The 24,793-nt window shown below is 32.5% G+C and overlaps 1 protein-coding gene across 1 annotated transcript; it reads left to right on the top strand.

Annotated features, from left to right (window-relative positions):
- The first annotated feature begins 650 nt into the window (after positions 1-650).
- On the top strand, positions 651-24,142 carry LOC127703050 (type 2 phosphatidylinositol 4,5-bisphosphate 4-phosphatase-like). Its single transcript, XM_052207442.1, has 8 exons — positions 651-738; positions 4,782-4,954; positions 6,708-6,814; positions 8,634-8,733; positions 8,980-9,029; positions 16,400-16,490; positions 18,933-18,987; positions 21,780-24,142. Exons 1-8 carry the CDS (start codon positions 660-662, stop codon positions 21,863-21,865), a joined length of 741 nt encoding a protein of 246 aa, XP_052063402.1. The 5' UTR covers positions 651-659; the 3' UTR covers positions 21,866-24,142.
- The last annotated feature ends 651 nt before the right edge of the window (positions 24,143-24,793 follow it).

Here is a 24,793-nt window from a genome sequence, read left to right on the forward strand (position 1 = left end):
TATCCAACATACCCAGAACATCAGTTTAAATTTCCCGCCCTTCATCCGGGTCGGCGCCCACATTTCAGAAATTGTACCTGTTGTCAACATGGATTTATTGATAATTTTTTATCGCCCTGAATATACATTATATTTTCGCATATGAAAGTTAAGCAGACAACAATCAATTAATCTATAATCATTTACAATACCGTGACAAGTGTGACTGAGTGAAGGAATTGTATATTTAGATATACAATACACCTTATCGCTATTTGTCCGCCATTACTGGACATCACAAATTAAAGGTTCCTGTAAAATTTTGACGTCATAATGGAAAATGTCTGACGCCACAAAGGTGAATCTTATATGACGTAAATATTTCAAGTGTCGTAGATTCCCAAATAGCCATAGATATCGGTCTACTTGGGCTGAGTGCATTTAATTCGACACGATGATTCGAGCACACCAAAACCGTTTTTTTTTTTAATCTGGTTGGATATTAGGAATACAAATCATTTAGTTACTTTTCTCGGAATAATAGTTATTCTTTTAAATATATGAATATAAATTCAAGTTTTGCGCATTCTTATGTGTAGTTTTCGTTATGGTTCAACTGTAGCTGATAAAGAGGTCACATGGTTTTATTTTTTATCACATGATACGTTTATAATAACAAAATGGCAGAAGTCGGAGACGAAAACACACCACTGCTAAAAAACGACACTCCCGGTGAACCACCACCAAATTATAATGATGGTAACACATATTAGCAGTTATTGTTAACTAATATTATATATTTCATAACATGACAACGCCCGAAACTCAGACGAAAGCTTTTATTTCACAATAAATTTTAAACGTAAAAAAATTATGTTATGGAAGATATATTTGACCAAATTGATAAGTGTAAACCATCGAAAACAGATGATTATAAATTTCGATAAATTATGTTTAGGTTTTGAATAAGCATGCTTCAATCTTAAAATTGTATTTCAAATCTAGTGTATGATGACATTGTCTAGTTATGCATTTATAAAAGAATATCAATTAAGTAATTGATCAGGAAGTAAAAGTTAAAGACATGCGTAATGTATGCAGAAAACTTGTGAAATATTTGTATATTTGTATACTCTGTATTGTTATGTTGAATATACCATTTCTGGATTTAACTTGAAGGGAAAGAACACCTATTGGTGGTGTTGAAGCTCTCAACTGACTTCGTGAACACTGTATCTTCTTCCAGCTGGTTCCAATGAATCACAGTCTCTTTTAAGAAGAATGAGTTCTTGAATTGTTCAGTTTTGTATCAAGTGACTTTGAGTTGTTCTTGACTGAATTGTTAACTATATTTGTACTTTCAAAGTCTTCAAAATGTAATAATCCTTTTTGTTTTGCTTTTACCAAAAATTCTTCAGGTTTGATAACTGGAACTAAACCCTAAACTGCTTTGTACAGAAATACCAGCCCTTGGTTAGTTCTTCTGGACTGCAGATTTTCTAGTTCTAAGACAGTGAGAATTTTGGTGACCATTCCTTCTTCTCTAAATTTGTAATCCCCTGTGAAAAATCATGCAGCTCTACTCTGGATTCTTTCTAGTTGGTTAATGTTGTTTGTGGTTTATGGATCCCATACTATTGGCCCATATTCCATTGTGGATCTTACTCATGAGAATAAGCTGTTTTCTTGCAGTCTTTTGGGCAGAATCGTAGGTTGCATCTGAGAAACCCTAGTTGTGAATTTGCTTTCTTGGCTACAATTGAGATGTGGGTTATTCATCATCCGCGTAGCTATGTTTATGTAAAAAAACCCGGGCATACACATAAATGTTGGAGAAAAATTAAATCTTAATCAATTAAAAAAACTCAATTTGGTTATAGGCGCACAAGCCTTGTAATTCTTTCTTCAATGACTTGTAATTGAAGATAAAAGTGATGAAATTTAATTTTTAATCAAATGGTATTATATTATATATTTGTTCATTTTCTGTCAAAGTTTGACTCTACTGTAAATTTTACTCAGATTTATATTTGTTAAAGGAATTTATTGTGTATAATATCAGGTTAACACAGTAAGTGTCAGTGTTTGACAGTCTGAAGGAAACAACATTAAGGATTTAATTGGGCAAAGCATTTATTATAAATTTAGATTTTTTTATATGTCACTGAAGTCCAGATAATAAACATATATAAATGGTTACATAAATCACTACAAGACTTGAAATTGTCAATTTACTTTAAAATGCCTTCATCTTCATTTATTCGCACCCTGGCCACTGCAGATGCATTAAAACATATGGGAAAAGTAAAATAACAAAAATACCGAACTCCAAGGGAAATTCATAACGGAAAGTCCTTTATAAAATGGCAAAATCAAAAGCTCAAACACATCTAACGAACAGGTCTCAATTCATTCTGAGGTATTCAATACATGACATCACCAAAGAACAACTTTGTTTCATTGATTCATATCTAGTTTTCGATAAAGTCTTTACTACTTGTAAAATGTCGATGAAATAAAAAGATGATTTTAAAGCCAATATCATATACTGCTACTTCATCACAGAATAACATTAGTCAGATACCAATGGAAGAGAAAATTTCTGTTGATTCTACAAAGTCATACTGTGGTGGATTTGTAAATTACCGAGTACAAGTGACTGCTCAAGCTATATTGATATAGGGAAATTCACAGAATCTAACCTACAAGACAATCAGACAAAAAAAAAAACATTCTCCAGAAAGAAAGAGAGTCTATGCACAGTTTTGGGTTTCCTGCAAGGTATCATTATGATATAGAATTTGTCTCCATCACATCTTTTTACACATCTTACGTAATTTTCATTATAAGACATCAGCTATAGAGGAATGTCGAATTGTAATACCTCAACTTGAACTACAACAAAGACACATTGTGACTAGTCCAGATTTCAAGCCAACTGCCTGTTACCTACATATACAAACCACCAGGAATCAAATTACAGATACTAAACTTGAAGAAATATTTACAGTATACAGGTATGACTTCCCTGAAGTTTTAGACTTCTTCAAAACTGAGGTTGATCGTTGGATCGTCCATGGAGTTTCTCAGCACAGCAACCGTCGTCTCTTTGTGAAACTTTAAATATGACAAGGAAAGGCTTGTATCCCTGAATTTGGAACATAAACACTGTACTGATTATCGTGTCCATTGCTGCAGCTACTGCAGAAAGATCTGATTATTGTGTCCATTGCTGCAGCTATTGCAGAAAGATCGTTTAGTGTTTTGCGTAGGGTAAAAACTACTATGTACCAAGAGAGACTATCTGCATTAAGGTTAATGCATATTCAAAGAGAATCTATATTAATGTAAAGGGGTTATAGAAACATTTGCTTCACACAAAACAGGAAAATGTTCTACTGTACTAATTCTGACTTTGTACTTTAAATATATTTCATTTCTTAAGTATTGACTGTCGATATTCATACTCTCTAGTTCTAGCAAAACTGTGTATGCTGAAATTTCTACAATTATGTTGTTTTATTCAGAAATATAATAAAAGGGTGTTGGACCTGAAGCGTCCCCAGACCCATCACCCAAGGTTTGCCATACACCAAGAAATGGCCTAGCTACGCCACTGTCATGACTGTTCAATTTAAGTTGTCAGATATTTGTAGCGGGGAACCTAATGTCTCATTTAAAAGGACCTAGAAAAATGTGCAAAACCAATTTATTTAAATGTTTTATTTTCTTAAAAGTGACCTGGTAATTTAACCTGAGGCAAATTTTAAACATGACTTCATGACCTTAATGGTGTACCCTATTGTAGCCCCATTCATGGTTTGTTTGTATGATTGTGCTCAGGCTGTAGAAATATCATATTCACAGCATATTACAAACATGAACAACATGACAGTGCCGGAGCGGTAAGGAAAAGGAGGATGACAGATTACTTCATGTCATGAAATTTTAAATAAATTGAATAAAGAGACATTCTTTTGCTTGCTGATCATAAATCTTATTTAGTTATGGTAGTTGCATCAAAGAATTGTCTTTTTAATGTTTATGATTTACATTCATCCAGTGGCACAGGACTTCACTCATATAAATTGTCCAAATGAGTGAAATTCATGCAACAAAAGTAGGGCAGAACACTGAAAATTGTCTGAATGAGCAACTTTGAGGAGTTGTTCCAATTACTGTGAAGAAAATTTCTGATTATAAAATGATGTAATGAAAAAGTATCATGATAAATTTTGAACAATACAAATAGGCACTATTTACACAGCCAACTCTTTTATGAAACATGCTTGAGAAGTTGAATGTATAGGGCATATTGCAAAATCCTTATATTTTTGTTCGATATTATTTTTCTTGGGTTTTATGATAAAATTTTTGGCAGCAGACCACAAATTTCGAACTAAACTTCCTTCACTGAAAAAGTATACTGAGGCTTTTCAATAGAGGGAGGTAGTTGGTTATCTGCCTTCCTCATTTTAACTATTTTGAATGCTGAAGCAGAAGATTCAATATGTATTCATGTATTGAAACTTGTGTACTAAATATAAAAAAATTGCAAGTAGTGCTTTGATAAGATTTTTTTTTAAATTGATGTAAAGTATGAAATTTACATCTGTTATAAAGTAGATAATATAACTTTGCTTTACTTGTCTATTGTAATCATAATTTTACTGAGTTAATGAGATGGAGAATATTGAAATACCATTACATTGAAATTAAAATTATAGCTATTATAATTTTTAATTAGTATGTAAGTTCTATTAAGATGATTACCTATAAAGTGAATATTTATTATTTTATAGCTGTATCACAGAATGTCACTGTTCCACCAATTGCACCAAATGAGTTACCTCCCCCTTACACACCACAAGGTGGCCTACCGATGATCAACTGTAAAGTATGTCAGGCTTTAATAAACATAGAAGGCAAAACCAATCAACATGTAATAAAATGTACTGTCTGTAATGAAGCAACGGTGAGTTTAAAATCAGCTTTATAATTACTTATTTTCTATTCTTCTTTAACTGTGTAGCAGATTTAGTATTGTCATCTGAGTTGTCATGTATAAATGTTATTTATATATTTGACTCTTAAAAATGTAAGTTCAGTGAGTTATCTTTTCCGCAAGTTTATTGATTTCTGTTTAGTATTAAATTTAAAATTAAGATCCATTTCGTGACACCAATTCGCCTGCACTGTATCCGACGCGCTAGACAACCCGACCACCTAGGCTTCACAATAATAAAGTTTTCGATGGATAAATCTGTTGTAGAGTTGTCACTGGTTCAGACGTACTTATAAATATAATTATTCTGTGACTGTATCTTGCATTAATTTGTAGAATCCTTTACAATAGATATTTCAGCTGATCTGTAACTATTCCATCTTCATGCCTTATATATCATGTACTGTATTACAACGCTAGATTAAAACCGATGAGGAAAGGTAACACCCGGCCACCGAAAGCTTTATTATTGTGAAGCTTAGATGGTCGGGTGGTCTAGCGCGTCAGATACAGTGCAGGCAAATTGGTGTCATGATATCTCAGTAGCATGAGTTCGAATCCCGGCGAGGGAAGAACTAAAAATTTGGGAAAGGAAATTTACAGATCTAACATTGTTGGGCTGATGTTTAGACGAGTTGTATATACAGAATTTACACAGCCATGTATCACCATCACTGCTGGTGATTCGATGGATAAATCTGTTGTAGAGTTGTCACTGGTTCAGAGGTACTTATAAATATAATTATTCTGTGACTGTATCTTGCATTAATTTGTAGGATCCTTTACAATAGATATTTCAGCTGATCTGTAACTATTCCATCTTCATGCCTTATATATCATGTACTGTATTACGACGCTAGATTAAAACTGATGAGGAAAGGTAACACCCGACCACCGAAAGCTTTATTATTGTGAAGCTTAGATGGTAGGGTGGTCTAGCGCATCAGATACAGTGCAGGCAAATTGGTGTCATGATATCTCAGTAGCATGAGTTCGAATCCCGGCGAGGGAAGAACTCAAAATTTGCGAAAGGAAATTTACAGATCTAACATTGTTGGGCTGATGTTTAGACGAGTTGTATATACAGAATGTACACAGCCATGTATCACCATCACTGCTGGTGATCCAATGGATAAATCTGTTGTAGAGTTGTCACTGGTTCAGACATACTTATAAATATAATTATTTCTTTTGACTGTATCTTGCATTAATTTGTAGGATCCTTTACAATAGATATTTCAGCTGATCTGTAAGTATTCCATCTTCATGCCTTATATATCATGTACTGTATTACGACACTAGATTAAAACTGACGAGGAAAGGTAACACCTGGCCACCGTAAGCTTTATTATTGTGAAGCTTAGGTGGTCGGGTGGTCTAGCGCGTTGGATACATTGCAGGCAAATTGGTGTCAAGATATCTCAGTAGCATGAGTTCGAATCCCGGCGAGGGAAGAACTCAAAATTTGCGAAAGGAAATTTACAGATCTAACATTGTTGGGCTGATGTTTAGACAAAATGTATATATATATATATATATATATATATATATAAATTTTTAAAAGAAAAATATTACTTGTATACAAATGTAGGGGTCAAATTTCTGAAATCCAGAATTTCAAGAGTTAGTTTGAATAAAGAAAACTATCAAATTTAAGTACACAGTATTTTGATAGTACATTACAGCTTTACTTAGTTTTTAATTTTGAATTTCACTTCAACAGCCTATCAAAGCAGCACCACCTGGGAAACAATATGTAAGATGTCCTTGTAACTGTTTACTTATCTGTCGGAGCGGAGCTGCTAAAATTGCTTGTCCTAGACAACAATGGTATGTAGTAATAAAAAAAGGAGAATGAGGTATACATCAATGCGACAGCAACCAATCAACACCCAGAAACTACATCTAGAGGTCAACATACATAATGTATACTCCGCCACAATGGACAATTATCTATAACATATGTAAATATCTGAATTAGCCTTGAATTTTGAAAGGTGAATAATCACATTACATGTATGTTTCATTAGAATCCATATTTTTGATTGGCTGACAACAATCGTTAGGCACTCCAATATCAGATTTTATTTCCATATAAAATACAACAGCTATGACTGCACGTGCTATCCATGACAAAATTAAAACAATCAATAGAAAAACTAACGGAAAGCTTGATATAACTCTTTATTTCATGGTTGTAGCATTAAATTGGAATTATAAGAATTGAATGCATCTTTTTATACGCCCGTTTACGGGACGTATTATGGTATACTGTTGTCCGTCTGTTCGTCCGTCCGTCTGTCCGTCGTCAACATGTCGGACATTAACTCAAAAACGCTTTAACCAATTTGCATAAAACTTTGGTAAATTGTTTATATCTATTGACGTGAGCTCCCTTTTGTTTTTTATAAATTTTAAATTTCTGAGTTGTGGGGTTTTATTCATTAAAAAAAGGGGGATTTTCCAGTTTTCGGACAATAACTCAAGAATGCTTTCACCAACTTGCAAGAAATTGTGGTGAATTGTTTTTATCTATTGACATGAGCTCCCTTTCGATTTTTATAAATTTTAGATTTTATGTTTCCAAGTTACAGGGTTTAATTCATAAAAAAGGGGGATTTTCCAGTTTTCGGACAAAAACTCAAAAATGCTTTCAGCAGTTCTTATGAAACTATGGTGAATTGTTTATATCTATGTAAGTAAGCTCCCTTTAGAATTTTATAAATTTTACATTTTACATTTCTGAGTTATGGGGTTATATTCATTAAAAAAGTGGGGATTTTCCAGTTTTCGGACAATAACTCAAAAATGCTGTCAGCAATTCTCATGAAACTTTGGTGAATTGTTTATATCTATTGATGTAAGCTCCCTTTTGATTTTCATAAATTTCTAATATGACATTGAGAAATAATTGAACTTTATTTGTTTATAGTCTGACAACAGATTTACTAAGTATTGTGCAACAGCACAGTGTATTGCACAACAGCAAGACATCTTTAATTGAATATAAATTCAATTCATATAACCAATTTCAAGTTCTTTGACTACATTTATTCAGAAACCTGTAATATGTCAAATATTTAATTACAATCCAAATTCAGACCTGTATCAAGCTTGAATATTGTGTCCATTTTTGCCCCAACTGTTCAGGGTTGGACCTCTGCGGGCTTATCATGCTGCGCTCAGCGAAGCAGTTTATTATAATTTTATAGGGTTGTAAAAGCGTTGATCATGCTTACTACTAAATGTGCTTTGGTGAACGCTTTTACACCCAATTGAAATTATACTAAGTGACTTTAATTCTTTAATAAAGGTTTTGAAGGATATTAACATTTTCAATAAAATGAATTAATTTGGTTCTCATAATTCACTCAGTTTTTATTCTACTTTTATCTTTTCAATTAGGAAACATTAAAAAACCTGATATTTCATTCAATTTTGGATGATTATGTCGGCTTTCAAATTTACAGTAAGGTTTATGAAAGACTGAACCAAGCAAAAAGATATGAGCTGTTTTCATTTGCCCTATTCCTTGTTTGAAGTAAGGACATTTTGTAATTGTATATTTTTACTTTTTACTGCATAAAAAATGTCAGTTGTGATGAATTAAAAGGTAAATGACTTATACCAATTTGTTGTTTTAATTAAGTAAAAGAATTATCCATCTTGGAAATCCTGTTCCTATGGTAACAGTGCGAGCACCAGGGTCAGCAAGATTTGTTTGTGCATACTGCACTCAAGTATTTGTGGTAAGTGTTCCTTGAATATATATGAATTTTGCTCCAGTTTGATTAAGATAAAAATGAGAATGGAAATGGGGAATGTGTCAAAGAGACAACAACCCAACCATAGAAGAGTCTTTTTTTTTTTCTAAACCTACTGAGAAGCATTTGTGCATCACTATTATGAACACAGTTTGTTTTGAAATATTAAATGTAAATCAGACAAGAATAGTCTTTATAAGGACATTAAAATTTAACATTTATTTTTTATAGTTTAATCAAGGAAGTGCTTTGCTAGCCAGATGTCCATATTGCAGACGGGTGTAAGTATATCCGTTTATGGTTATTGTTATGTCTTTGAAAAATGGGTTACAATCACATGGGGTCTTTCTTTTGAATCTTATATTGCTTACTGTGGATTCATTTATTTTCGTGGGTATCAATTTTCGTGGATAGAGAAAAAAAGACGTTTCGTGGTACACGTAAATTCGTGGATCGCTGATTACAAAAAAAAAATCAGATACGTAATTCGTGGATTTCTTTTTGATTTAGATCATATAACCTCCTTGGTTTGATCAATAATAAAACAAACAAAAAAGAAGGAATTCATTGAAAAAGTTTTGAATTGTCAAAATCCTCGCTTGGTCATTCTAGGTTAAAGTGTTCATTGAAAACTTCTATTACAATAATGGACAGAGACCACTAATTATTTGTTTGTTTTACAATTTATAAATTCTTGTCGGAATTTTATAAGGCATTGAAAACTCAATGATTGAAAGCTCATTTCCCTAATCACGATATAATAAACAGTCATATAAGTAAAAGGTGTGAAAATACATGCACCTGTCATAAACAATATTACCTACGGGCAATATCCATGTACTTAATCCTATCGATTCTTTATCACCAGTAAACCAAACAATGACACGGTAATTAACAACTTGCAGTTATTTTCCATGAACAGTTTTAATCAATTTTAAAAAGTAAATTATCACTGATATTCGATATATTTATTATTGATTTAATCAAAATACTTGTATCATCTTTCATTAAAAACATGTGTTATGTTACAATGTTTATCGCTAGTCAACACTTTACTAGAACTGCATAACATAACCGGAAATAAACATCCGACTCCATACACATTTCTCGGGATTATTCTTCGTTGAATTCTTAAATTCGTGGTTCGCTGTGACCCACGAAACCCACGAAAATTGGTATACCACGAATAAAAATGAATCCACAGTTTGACTTTTTTTCCGTGTTACGGACGAAATTTTCGGCCTTTAAGAATGCTTACCCCAGAAATTCTTTACCCTCACGTTGTAGTACTATCCAATAGCTATTCCTTTGGGCAGCGTCTATAATGCCTAGCCATAAAGAACTACCGAGACAATGGGTCGGAAAGTGGGTGCCCCCAATGCGTATTTTATCGAATTTGGCTTTATTTCCATGTTTCGGACGCAATTTTTGTCCTCTAGGAATGCTTACCCCAGAAATTCTTTGGCCCCTCGTCGTAGTACTACCCAAAAGCTATTTATCAGAGCAGAATCTATAATCCCTTGCCATACAGAACTGCCGGGGCAATGGTTTTAACAAGTGGGTGACCCCAGTGCATATTTTATCAAATATGACTTTTTTTCCGTGTTACGGACGAAATTTTCGGCCTTTAAGAATGCTTACCACAGAAATTCTTTACCCTCACGTTGTAGTACTATCCAATAGCTATTCCTTTGGGCAGCGTCTATAATGCCTAGCCATAAAGAACTACCGAGACAATGGGTCGGAAAGTGGGTGCCCCCAATGCGTATTTTATCGAATTTGGCTTTATTTCCATGTTTCGGACGCAATTTTCGTCCTCTAGGAATGCTTACCCCAGAAATTCTTTGGCCCCTCGTCGTAGTACTACCCAAAAACTATTTATTAGAGCAGAATCTATAATCCCTAGCCATACAGAACTGCCGGGTCAATGGTTTTAACAAGTGGGTGACCCCAGTGCATATTTGATCAAATATGACTTTTTTTCCGTGTTACGGACGAAATTTTCGGCCTTTAAGAATGCTTACCCCAGAAATTCTTTACCCTCACGTTGTAGTACTATCCAATAGCTATTCCTTTGGGCAGCGTCTATAATGCCTAGCCATAAAGAACTACCGAGACAATGGGTCGGAAAGTGGGTGCCCCCAATGCGTATTTTATCGAATTTGGCTTTATTTCCATGTTTCGGACGCAATTTTCGTCCTCTAGGAATGCTTACCCCAGAAATTCTTTGGCCCCTCGTCGTAGTACTACCCAAAAGCTATTTATTAGAGCAGAATCTATAATCTCTAGCCATACAGAACTGCCGGGGCAATGGTTTTAACAAGTGGGTGACCCCAGTGCATATTTGATCAAATACTGTGGATTCATTTATTTTCGTGGGTATCAATTTTCGTGGATAGAGAAAAAAAGACGTTTCGTGGTACACGTAAATTCGTGGATCGCTGATTACAAAAAAAAAATCAGATACGTAATTCGTGGATTTCTTTTTGATTTAGATCATATAACCTCCTTGGTTTGATCAATAATAAAACAAACAAAAAAGAAGGAATTCATTGAAAAAGTTTTGAATTGTCAAAATCCTCGCTTGGTCATTCTAGGTTAAAGTGTTCATTGAAAACTTCTATTACAATAATGGACAGAGACAACTAATTATTTGTTTGTTTTACAATTTATAAATTCTTGTCGGAATTTTATAAGGCATTTAAAACTCAATGATTGAAAGCTCATTTCCCTAATCACGATATAATAAACAGTCATATAAGTAAAAGGTGTGAAAATACATGCACCTGTCATAAACAATATTACCTACGGGCAATATCCATGTACTTAATCCTATCGATTCTTTATCACCAGTAAACCAAACAATGACACGGTAATTAACAACTTGCAGTTATTTTCCATGAACAGTTTTAATCAATTTTAAAAAGTAAATTATCACTGATATTCGATATATTTATTATTGATTTAATCAAAATACTTGTATCATCTTTCATTAAAAACACGTGTTATGTTACAATGTTTATCGCTAGTCAACACTTTACTAGAACTGCATAACATAACCGGAAATAAACATCCGACTCCATACACATTTCTCGGGATTATTCTTCGTTGAATTCTTAAATTCGTGGTTCGCTGTGACCCACGAAACCCACGAAAATTGGTATACCACGAATAAAAATGAATCCACAGTATATATTTTACATTATGATAAAAGAGAAACAGCAAATTTTGTTAAATTAACCCTTATCTGGAATACTCAGACCCAAAACGTTAGAAAGCCAAAGATGTATAAATGAATTGATAGAAATACTGTATAATGGGAAATTTTATGAGTGCATTTTTGTGCTCATTTTGCTATCAAAGTAAAATCACTAACAATACCCTTTGTCTTCAGGAGCAAGTTTGGTACGGGCCCTGTTGGCCCCGAAATATCAAGTCCATTGTTTCAAGATGACTAAATAGACATGTTAGTGATGTGGAACTATTTTTGTTGAACTTTTCTTATAAAGGTTAAACATTTACCCCCAAAATAGGCCTAAATTTTAGTGAAAGTCAACCTAAAAAGACATCAGAACCACAGAGTGCAGGGTTTCAACAAGCTTAATATTCGAGTCAGATATTTAGTTTGTTATAACAAAAGATCTATTTTGTCGACATACATGTATGCCCTGTATGTTTACGGTCCTAAAATCCAATGGAAATTAACCTGTTTTCCTTGAATTTCTAGGAAAATAAAAATTTGTGACGCTAATTTTTAAATTTTCATACAAGAGACCGATTCTTATCTAGTCATCGTTTTGTCTATGATTCATTATGATATTGTTCTATGAATCCTTATTTAAAATCTGAGCTGAAAATAGGGGCCACATCAGAGCCTAATAGAACCACTCCTTTGATTAACAGTAACAGAACATTTTGATTGTAGGTTCGTTGCGACCAAGGTTAACCACAAGCTGTTTGGTCCAAATAATGCACAAAATTGTCTTATTTGATAATATCTCCAAAATAAATCTGCAAAATGTACTGACTTTGAAGTGACAAGCCTATAATGTACTATCATGAAGATATTTGTTTTACCTAGCATTAAGGGTTTTGAAGTAATAAGGAGATGTGGTATGATTGCCAATGAGACAACTATCCATCAATGTTCAATTGAAGTGGATATAAGCAGTTATAGGCAACTGTAAGGCCTTCAACAATAAGAATAACCCATACTGTATAGGCTGCTATAACAGGCCCCTACATAAAACATAGGAAACAATTCAATTGAGAAAACTAACGTCCTAATTTATGACAAAACAATTTACGAAAAACAAATATGACAGACATGAACCAACAACAACCACTGAACTACAAGGCTCATGGCTTGGGACAGGCACATATAGAATGTGGCAGGGTTAAACAATGTTTGAAGGTGCTAACCCTCCCCTAACCAATCCATTTAAGAACCAAATTGTGGCCTTTTTGATATTATATGAAATGCAAAGCCATATATTTCCAAAAGTGAACCTTGTTCTTTTCTGTTATCTAAAATATTTTTCTGGATTAATTGTGAAATATATCATGTACGTTGAACCTAAAAGTTAAGTAAATGTAAGATGAAAGAGAAACATTCTTTCTTAAGATTTATAATAAATAATTTTTGGAAAATGACGCTATCAGCGGCATGTTTCCGAAACCATTGACCAGAACTAACGGAAGTTGATTATGCCTCCGCCTACCGCACTCGGTTTCATATTAACTATTTTACATACTAACTGGAATCTGCTTGGAATGACGCTACACCCGAACAAAGTGTTGTAGTCGAACGGGAACCAGTTTACATACGTTATTTTATTTACCAAAAAGATATCTTGACCTGTCCATATGTTTTTTGTTATTAAATGATATTTGGAGCTATCCTTTAGTTTTATTTTTCATATTTATTCGAGCTTTCACTTTTATGCACATGTCTTACAATCGTAAACAATCGGTATGTATACATGATAAATAGGTCCGTTTTGTTATGGTGTTGGACTTTTTACCCTCCAATGATCAGCAATCGCTAGACAAAATAGTTCTCCTAAATAATGTCAGCCTTTCATGCCATTTCAACTTTACAATCATTAAAAAAGTAATAATCGGAATCATTTTGATATCCATTGGTCTTTACCCAGATTTACGAAGATTTTAATAATCGGAAATTAGTAATACGGTTATACCCACGCGGTGCGTATGAATCTTTGTTTACAAAGTTATAGTAGCAGAGTCTGTAACTGTATCATTATTAATTAACTACACTGTCATTGTACTTAATATGATGAAAACTGCATATGCAATATAAGATGTCAACTCGGCCAATACAGATTTTTTTTCCGTATTCCGGCCAAAACAGGATTTCGGATTTTACGATAAACTCAAACTGAAAGTAAACAGTTTTTTGTACGACTCAGTTTTTATTTACTCACCATAAACAAGCTGAAACGTTCAGTATGGCATATATTTTAGGTTAAAGACGGTCCCATTCATTTGAAAAGCATTTTGAAACTAGACGATGGAATTATTTCAGGTTTGGGGAACGAGTAAATTATCACAAAGTTCATTTCTTTACGACCTCATAATTTCATCATGTCGATGGTACAAATCGATTTTTACTGTTTACTTTCGCTTCTCATCTTTTGTAAACGGTCTTTTATTTTTAAACCCGAACCAGGCATATGCAATCTGTAATTGCGCAAATCTTCGTTCTTTGGTCAATTGGCTTATGGATAGTTGTATCAATTTCAACTCTCACATTATTATTTTTTTAAATATATTTGCATTACACATGCAATGGCAGTACCTTTCCAATTGCTATTTATGTGTTGTGTCTAAATTAAAGTCGCAACACTTTATAGTGACTGGAAAGGGTAGAAAAATTCATCAGATGAGAAAAGGCTGAAGATACATGGAAACGGCACCAAATCATTAGATATTACATCTTATAAAAAGAAACTGAGATTTGGATAGTTCTACTTCAAGGTAAAAATGTTTATCTCTTGTGAAATGAAATAAAAAAATATTGTAACACTGTAGTTAATTAATAAAGATACTATTACATGTATTTCTGTATTGGCCTTATTGTTGGTCCTCGGCCAGCAGTATTGGCCTTCATCTTCACCTCAGACCAATACACCAAGACATGGACCAATAACAAGGACAATACAGAAATACTTACGCAATAATATTATAGAATGACAGTATGGTTCAATAGCGGGAATCAGCCCCTCAACTACTTTTTACATAAATATTAACTTCTGGCTTCAACTCCTTGTTCGTCTTGTCTGGAGATCTTGTTGTAGTTCCAGTTAGGCAAGCATTTTAGAGACGTATCCCGCCCATCCTCTCTTGACTTGTAATTTCTGGTGATAGATTTTGCCGCTTGAGGTTGTATCCTTTCAAGCTTGTTTTTTTTTGTTACCGTGTAGGGGTCCCATACTATGGCTCCATATTAAATTGTAAGATCCATTCCTAAAAGTCTAGATCATTGTTCTAATCTGACACAAATTTCAATAACTGGAATGCTACCCAAGTTGAATATATGGTGACCTACTAGAACAGCATTATCACTATTGAAATTGTGTTAAAACCATGATTGTTCAATGTCATTAACTTAAATAGAGACAGACATTTGACCTGAAAGGTGGTGTGGGAGTAACAGTGGGAGTGCAAAATCAAAAACTAACTGACTATGATATATGGTTAAAGAATGAATATCAATTACATGGGTCAACATGGTCAAGGGCAGAGTTGTTATGAAATAACAATGTGGCAGAGAAGTGGTTTCAAGTTTCATATAAAGCGACCTGACTGACATGAAATAAAAAATCAAAGGAGTATCCCTATTTGTCTAATCTTCAAGGTGAAATAAAACTAGTAAAACAATATTATACTATTGTCTAAATCTACAGAAATATAATTTGCTTCAAGTAACAGAAATAACTAGGTCACTAGTAACTTATTTAATGAGTATGTGGGGTATAAGAGCTTGATAACAACAGGCTCTTCATAATCATTTGGTTTGAAAAGGATACCAGTAGTCTATATTCTTGATTTAGAAAAATGTAATTGCAAGACAAAAATCACATTACTCAGAATACTTTAGATCATTCAGGTAGTCTTTATTTATCTGTACAAAAGAACAGCCAGTAGTCATTGGATATTGTTGATCATTCAAATAGTCTTGTCCTATTTATTAGTACAAAAGAACAGCCAGTAGTCATTGGATATTGTAGATCATTCTGGTAGCCTTGACCTATTTATTTATAGAAAAAAACAGCCAGTAGTCATTGGATACTGTAGATCATTCAGGTAGTCTTGACCTATACATTTGTACTAAAAAAACAGCCAGTTGTCATCTTCACATAACACACACATATACGAATATCAATTATATGCTTACGAGACATGTTGGAATGTTAAACTAATAACGGTATGTGAAAATCAAACTTGCATAAAAAATATCACAATATTAGAGACAGTGGCACCATTTTCCCTCAGAGCTTTCAGCTCTTTGATTATTATACTTATTCAGCTTAATTCATAAAAATCTTGAAAAAATTTTGGTTTAAAAAATGTTCACACAAATTTATTTAAATTTCCAATCGGTTTAAGCAAATATTATACACTTCAGGTCTACTGCTGGAAATTCATCTGTTAGAGTGAGAGCATGGATATATTTGATAGCTGGACTGATATTTTTGGGTGCTGGCATAGGTGTTACAGTAAGTATCAATAAAAGGGCAGATATTGTGTATTTTAGGCATGAATTTATTTGTTACTTGGACAGACATGAAAAAGAGTTAAATTTAAATTGAAAAAATATGTAATTTTTTTGTATGTTTTTATTTTTTCAATTTCACCTCAGAGATGATCTGTTTATACAAACTCATCATTCAGCATTGTTCAGTAATACAATATTATAATATTCCAATAAATAGCTATACATGCTTTGCCTATTCCACATTCAGTATTTCAATATTATAATATTCCAATTAATAGCTATACATGCTTTACCTATTCCACATTCAGTAATTCAATATTATAATATTCCAATTAATATTATAATATTCCAATTAATAGCTATACATGCTTTACCTATTCCACATTCAGTAATACAATATTATAATATTCCAATTAATATTATAATATTCCAATTAATAGCTATATTCCACATTCAGTAATACAATATTATAATATTCCAATTAATATTATAATATTCCAATTAATAGCTATACATGCTTTGCCTATTCCACATTCAGTTTAAGATTATATATATTGTTGTTATATAAAATAGGTAAATAGAAAAATAGCTCACGATATAAATAATTTGTTGTTCCTTTTAAATAGAAACTTTAGATGGTCAATAATCAATAATCTATAGTCATTTATCATAGATAAAGTGAACAACCTGTAACTCGTGTTGTGTGTCGTACATTTATTTTAAGAATTTTATCAAATTACTGCCTTTAATTCATTTTTGGTCAGTAGATATGTACAGATTTTATGATACTACACATGAGAGAGAAGAATAAGCAAACATAATTTGGAATTTTGGTTGAGGCACAAATTGATCAAACTAATTAAATATAGGGGGAGATATACACAATGTAATTGCGTTATATGTGGACAATGACCTCTTTACATGAATGCTGTTACATAATATTTTATACTCTAATAAATAATGATTTGTGGAAGAAAGTAATACCTTGATTAAGGTAGCATAAGAAATATAAAATCTTTGAAACAGCAGATACATTTCATACATGTGGGTCCTGATGGGATTCACGGAATAGAGAATAATTGCCAAAAAAAATAATGAATAGAGAATAATGGGGTGCAAAAGTATAAAGAATAACTGTGGAGAATAAAAGAATTCGGTAATATACAAAACTGATTACAGAAATGAACAGTGTGCAGAATAAAGAAATCATATAATTACAAAACCAATAAATAGTCAATCATTTTCATGAGAATTTTACAGAATAAGGGTTATTTTTAGAAATAAAGAAAAATGCCATAAAAATGTAAGAATACAGAAATTAACAACCCCCAATCCATACCCTCATACATATACAACCTGAAACAACTTGGTAATTTACATAGACGACAGAGCTACTAAAATAACTTTCTTGTGTGTATTTGTGTGGGATTTAAGCCAATACCTCAATGCAAATGAATCTGAAAAAAAATCTACGCTGCTTCTTACCTCTAAGCTACGATGATTACTGATTTAAAATGTCACAAGAGCTATACAGCTAGATGCCCTGCTTCTTACCTCGTAGAAACTCCTTGGATCCTTACTGTTGGTCAAAACCTAATAAAGACTCAAGAACCTACTTTAATATTTATACAAAATTTCACTGGGAGTGAAAATTATAAGCAGGAAGAAAAACACAAAATCAAGCGCTGATGGAAAACTTAGAAGTCTATGACTCATAATGTTTATTCTAATAACTAATTATGGCTAAACAGTGTAGAATATTTATCGAAAAGTAATGTTTTGAACAAAACATGACAAAGTTGTACCATATTTGAAGTTAAAGATACAGCTAATAACTAAAAGTGAAATGCATGTTATTCATTTAAACAAACCGGGGTACTTGTAGTTTTGTGGTTGGTACATGTCTGTCATATCTGTTTTACGTAAATTCTCTTGTTATAAATTAGGCCATTAGGTTTCTCGTTTGATTTGTTTTTTCATGTCTGGGCCTTTTATAGCTAACTATACAGTATGGGTTTTTCTCATTGATGAAGCCGTGTAGGGTGACCTATAATTGTTTATATCGACTTATTTCAACTCTGGTGGATAGTTGTCTCATTGGCAATCATACCACATTCCCATTATTTATTTATTGAAACAAAATAATTTATAAAAACTCTCAAATTTCAAAAGTGACAATATTTCACCACTTTAGAAGTTATTTTACTACCAGTGCACACATTTTCAGCATATACAAAAAGAAAAACTTTTGTGAACAAAATTGCTATCTATTCTGTAAGTAATTAATGCACTTATAATTTGAATGCCTTTTGAGGATGTAGGTAAAGTAGAAACATTTAAGTGCTAGGTTATAAACTTATTTGTTTTACTTTATTTAAAGAAAATGATATACTTAAATGTACAATAGTATTGCAACAAATAATTGCTTTTGATGTCTTTGAAGGTTGGTACATATGAGTTGGCTTCAGAAACTGGTGGTATATATGTTGCATGGATAGGTAAGAATACAGCAAATGTAGATCTGATTTTGTTTTTATCTGGTGCTTACTTTTGTGGTAGAAAAGAATAAACTAATATATTACTACACACTTATTATTGCTTCCACAAATTTGTTTCAATTTTGGATGGAATAAAGTCTTGCTGTCTCAGGTTGTTCTTGGAAACCCTGGTATTAGTCATGAAAAACTTAACTGATTTTAGGTTTGGAGAATCTTTAAAAGACTAGAGTGCTCTCAGATTTGTCCTTTGGTTAGCTGTTTTTAATTGTTTTGTATCGGCCAGTTGAGCCCTTTTCAACTTTGTTTCGTGTTGATGACATCGAAAAAGCAAGATTTAGCTGTCCTGTTTCCGACGGTGGCGGCTATAAAAAAGTATTAGTTTGTGATTGGGTCAAGTTTTATGGGGACCCACTAGTGGTAGATCAATGATATTTGGTATGTAGTTGTATTAGCATTGGCACATCTCATTTCCATGGTGATTATTTGGCCCCACGTCCGCAGTCATGGTCATGTATTAGTTTGTGATTTTTATGCCCCACTTAGGGACATTATGTTTTTCGGTCTGTGCGTCCGTTCGTCCGTCCGTCTGTCCCGCTTCAGGTTAAAGTTTTTGGTCAAGGTAGTTTTAGATGAAGTTAAAGTCCAATCAACTTGAAACTTGTATTCCACTGAACATAGAAAATGATAGTGTGAGTTGGACATCCGTGTACTATGGACAAACCCTTGTTTTCTTAGTTAACATTTATTAGTTTGTGCTTAGGTCAGTTTAAGGGGAACCATTAGTGGTAGGTCAATGATATTTAGTATGCAGTGGTATAAGCATTAGCACATCTCATTTCATGGAGATTATTTTGCCCCACCTCTCAGTCATGGTCTATTGATTTTGAAACTTTGGCTTAGTTTACATATATTAGTTTGTGATTAGGTCAGTTTAAGGGGAACTATTAGTGTTAGGTCAATGATATTTGGTATGCAGATGTATTAACATTGGTACATCTCATTTCCATGGAGATTGTTTGAGTCCCCCCTTTAGTCATGGTTCATTGACTTTGAATGTTTTGAATTATTTACATGTTAATGTATGTCATTAGATCAGGTTAAGATGAACAACTAATGATTAGTCAATGATATTCGGTATGCAGTTGTATTGGCATCTGCAAGTCTCATTTCCATGGAGATTACCAGTATATGGCCCTACCCCCTCATCATGGTTCATTGACTTTGAAACTTTTACATAGCTTACAAGTTAAAGTTTGTGTTTAGGTTAGTTTAAAGGGAACCACTTATGATAATGGTATTTGGTATGCAGTTTTATAAGCATTGGCATTTCATATTTCCATGGAGGTTATTTGGCCACACACCTTCAGTCATGATTCAATGACTGAATGATTTGCATAGTTTACATGTTTGAATATTGACATTTTAATTTCAACATTTGCATTATACCATCAAAGTTTCAAATTGAAAAAATATCTCTGTGTCAACAGTTTATTATAGTTTGTTCTTATGTTATGATGTAATATTGCTGTCTCAGATAAGGGAGAGAGTTGGACACCTGCTTTACCAAGCCACATTTTGTGCCTATCCCTATGTAATTCAGTGGATGTTGTTTGTTGCTGTATATCATATTTGTTTTTCTTTTTAATATTGTTTTGCACATAAATCAGGCTGTTAGTTTTCTCATTTGAATTGTTTTACATTTATCATACTGGGGCCTTTTATAGCTTGCTATGTGGTATGGGTTTTGCTCATTGTTGTAGGCAGTATGATGACCTATATATAGTTATTAACTTCTATATCATTTGGTCTCTGGTGGAAAATTGTCTCATTCATGTCATTGCCAATCATGCGCGATCTTCTTATCTTTATATAAACATGCACTACTGGCTTGTTAGAAGCTTACTGTAATTCAATTAATTATTAAACATGACATGTATAGATTTCGGTTTTCAATGTAATTGCAACCAAATATGAAAAAAAAAAACATCTAGTTGTGTTATTTGATTGGTTGGTGTTTAACGCCACTTTCAGCACTATTCTGATATTTCATGGCGGTCCGTTTGTATTGATGGAGGAAGCCTGTGTGCTGAGAGAAAACCACCAACCTTTAGTAGAAAAACTGACAATCCTTGTCAATTAAGATTTGAGATTAGTGCACCTACCATGTACAGGATTCAAAATCACAACCTCAGTGTTGACAGGCTAATGGTACAGTAGTTCGACTACTTAGACCATTAAGCCGAGTCCCCTGTGTTATTTGAACATAAATGCCTCTATAAATCATAACATTTTGTTAACCCCAGTAATCTTCACTATAATTATGTTATACAGATTTTTAAGGGTCCTTTTTTCATAAAAATCTTCCATAATGTGCATGAAAATTTTCCAGTGGACATGATTTGTTTTATAATTAGTAATTAGTTTATGTCTTCATTGCAATCACCAACAAATATTTCTGTCACACCTTTATCATGAACCAATGAACAGAATGTCATGAGATTTAACAGCTTGACAGTGATGAGTGTTACATGTGAGCTCTTTTTAGATGTGTTAGACACTTACTTCCTGTTTTTCCAATACTTTGAATTACAATTATGGGTATATTTAGCACGACAACATGTGCATTTTGCTTATTTTGAATATTGAAATAATTGATATCTGTTTCAGGAGCTTTTGTATCAGGAGTTCTCTTCCTTATACGATACTTTGAATTACAATTATGGGTATATTTAGCACGACGACATGTGCATTTTGCTTATTTTGAATATTGAAATAATTGATATCTGTTTCAGGAGCTTTTGTATCAGGAGTTCTCTTCCTTATACGAGCTGGATATTTGTTTTCCATCAGAATGAGTGACTATGCACCACCACAGTGAAGACTTAAAATGACTTTCACATGGACCAACTTATTTATATACTTAAATTTTGATTTATTCAAAATTATATGAAACTGTGATTAACATTTTTTTAACTATAAGTGTATGTTAAGTGATTGTTTGTAAAACAATTTGTAGCTTTTGTGTCACATATATAAAATGCATTTTAAAGTTAATCATAATATTATAACTAATAGATCATATGTTGTATGATTACTTCAATATCTTACTCTAGATATGTGAATGCTGCTTACATGTTTAATATTTGCAACTTAAATGCTGTAGTGACAAACATGCTTTTCAATTGTTTAATATACCTTTTTTTCTAAAATTTGTTTGTTGTCAAGTTCATCTAGAAATAGAGCATTTTATATCTTTGAATTTTTAATTGATTTAAGATATATCCATGTTTGAATTATCATTTTATAACCAAACATTCCCTTTTATTAATCATTTTTGCAGTATATCCAGGGGTAATGTCACTGTTGAGAGTAGTGAACTTTCCCATGAGGTACTGATGATGAAAGTGATATGTGTTAATATTACTTCACAAAACACATGTAAGGCTTATGTGCTATATGTTTTAAGCAAAATTATACAGAGTTCCAGATAAGCTACATTTTGCTAATTTTTGTCATTAAATTTGATAAAAAAATTTTTTGAAGATTGTGTATTAAATAAGCTTTAATATTGTACATGACCAATCTTAAACAATGTTTATTATAAAATAGTGAGAAGCCTTTCCAGTTCAGTTCAGCTATACAAATTTACAACAAAAGCTTAACTAAAAGGTTTCAATCATGATAACGCACATGACTATAAAAAAAAACTTTATACTTAAAATGAAAAGAATTTCTTTAGCTTATGAAAACCCACATTAAAGAGTTCTTATTATGTTATCATTGTTAAAAAAAATCTATACCTGCTGTTAAAGGCAACACTTGATATATTTACATCAATTATAAAGTTGAAAGTTATGTAACAAACTTTAGAATGTAATTATGTTTTTATCAATCAGACATTTTACTTAAACATGGAAACGTTCAAAAGATGAGTTGTGCTGCTGATTATCATACACTCAAGTCACTTTAGTACAAGAATAAATTTACTGTATTTGAGAACATAGCATCATCACTCCAAGATTTTACAGTTGAAAAAAAAAGCTATTTACACTGCACTGACAGAATACTCAAACTGTTACCATAAAATTATTTACTATAGGTTACAATAACTTGTCTTATAATCACCATTATCAGCAATTAATACATTTTCCCTTTGATCTTACTGCCTAATATTTTTAAGATCATACACAGGACTTAGATTAGGTAATGACATCATGTATTAGTTCAGCAACGTCACATGCTCAAGTCCATCTAGGTCAAGTTATCAATGAAATGCACACAACTTCATTCATACAATCGAACAACTATCCCAACATTTTGTACGCGTAAAAGTATTTTTACTAACTATTCCATTTTACTTCATATAACCAAAAGAACATACAGTTAAGGCAAATTGCCATAAAAAGAAGGATGGCATTTTATTTTTTGATACTGACTTCATCAGCTCACTTGATATTCTTGCTGATAAAAGTCAGTATCAAAAACAAAAATGCTATTATTCTATATGTATTCTCCTTTTATTGTCAGTTGAAGTTTATGAACAATCTTTTGCAATGTTATAATTGTGTATTTAATATATTTATAGGTGTGTAGTTCATGAATTAAATGTATTTTCAGCATTATAATTGTATCATTTTTAAGGCTAAACTATATGGAGAACTAGTCTTTCTGTGAATACACAATTTATGGCATTGTTACAGTAAAACATTAAATACAACTGACTTTTCCCAATGTGTTGGGGTCTATGAACAATCTTATCTTTAAATCATTTTTAACTTTATATCAAAAGGAGTATAGAAAGGTGTTCGAAGAAAAGTTTTCTGTTGGAATAAATTTAGCCCTGTACTTAGAATCAGAAATAATTAGAAAATATCAACACAATGGTATGTCAAAATTGTTACTTACGCCTGTTAGCACACTACTTTAAACCTCTAGTGCTGGAATATTCTGAAATTCAATATTCTGAAATACAGTGATTTATAATTCGTATTGTGTATATATTTAGAATTTGTATGATGTATATAATTAAGTCTAGATACAGTTATGATGAATGTTATTTGTGGAAGTGTTATTAAATTAATTCTAAATTATTTTTGTTGTTAAAAGTAACAAATGTGATATGTAACTTAATTTTAAATAAAAAATTCTTTCCATCTTCTTTTGAAAATGTTTGTTGCTATGAAGGGTTCATTATGTCTGAGTAAATGCAATGCCCTTAGATTAAAACCTAATTGTCAGTAGATGAAAACAATAAAATGGCCAAGTAGTCATTTAATTCCAAAAATTCCTTTATTCATTTATTTAGTGCAAGAGTTCATTTAGGATAGCATAGAAGCTTCTTTTCTAACAGTAATTTACTTTCATCTACAGCTATATTTCATAATTAGAAATAAGTTCAATAAATGAGTTTTAAGGTTTATCTTTGGGAACATACGTGTAAAAGCCGAAGAGAGGCGAAGGATACCAAAGGGACATTCAAACTCACAAGTCGAAAATAAACTGACATCGCCATGGCTAAAAAGAAAGACAAACAAAAAACAGTACACAAAACACTAAACAGAAAACTAAAGACTGAGCAACATAAATCCCACCAAAAACTGGGGGTAATCTCAAGGGCTCCGGAAGGGTAAGCAGATCCTACTCCACATGTGGCACCCGTTGAGTTGCTCATGTTAGTACAAACCCGGTTGTAGGTCAAATTTGGGTCAAAGGGGGAGGGATTGTAGTTACGACAATTGGAACATATCTGTTGTCATCTGTGAAACAGATATTCCATAACTGTCAGCCAGATCACTCTTATTCTAAA

The sequence above is a fragment of the Mytilus californianus genome, unplaced genomic scaffold, assembly GCF_021869535.1.
Source record: "Mytilus californianus isolate M0D057914Y unplaced genomic scaffold, xbMytCali1.0.p SCAF_5, whole genome shotgun sequence".
In the NCBI taxonomy this organism is placed as follows: Eukaryota; Metazoa; Mollusca; class Bivalvia; order Mytilida; family Mytilidae; genus Mytilus; species Mytilus californianus.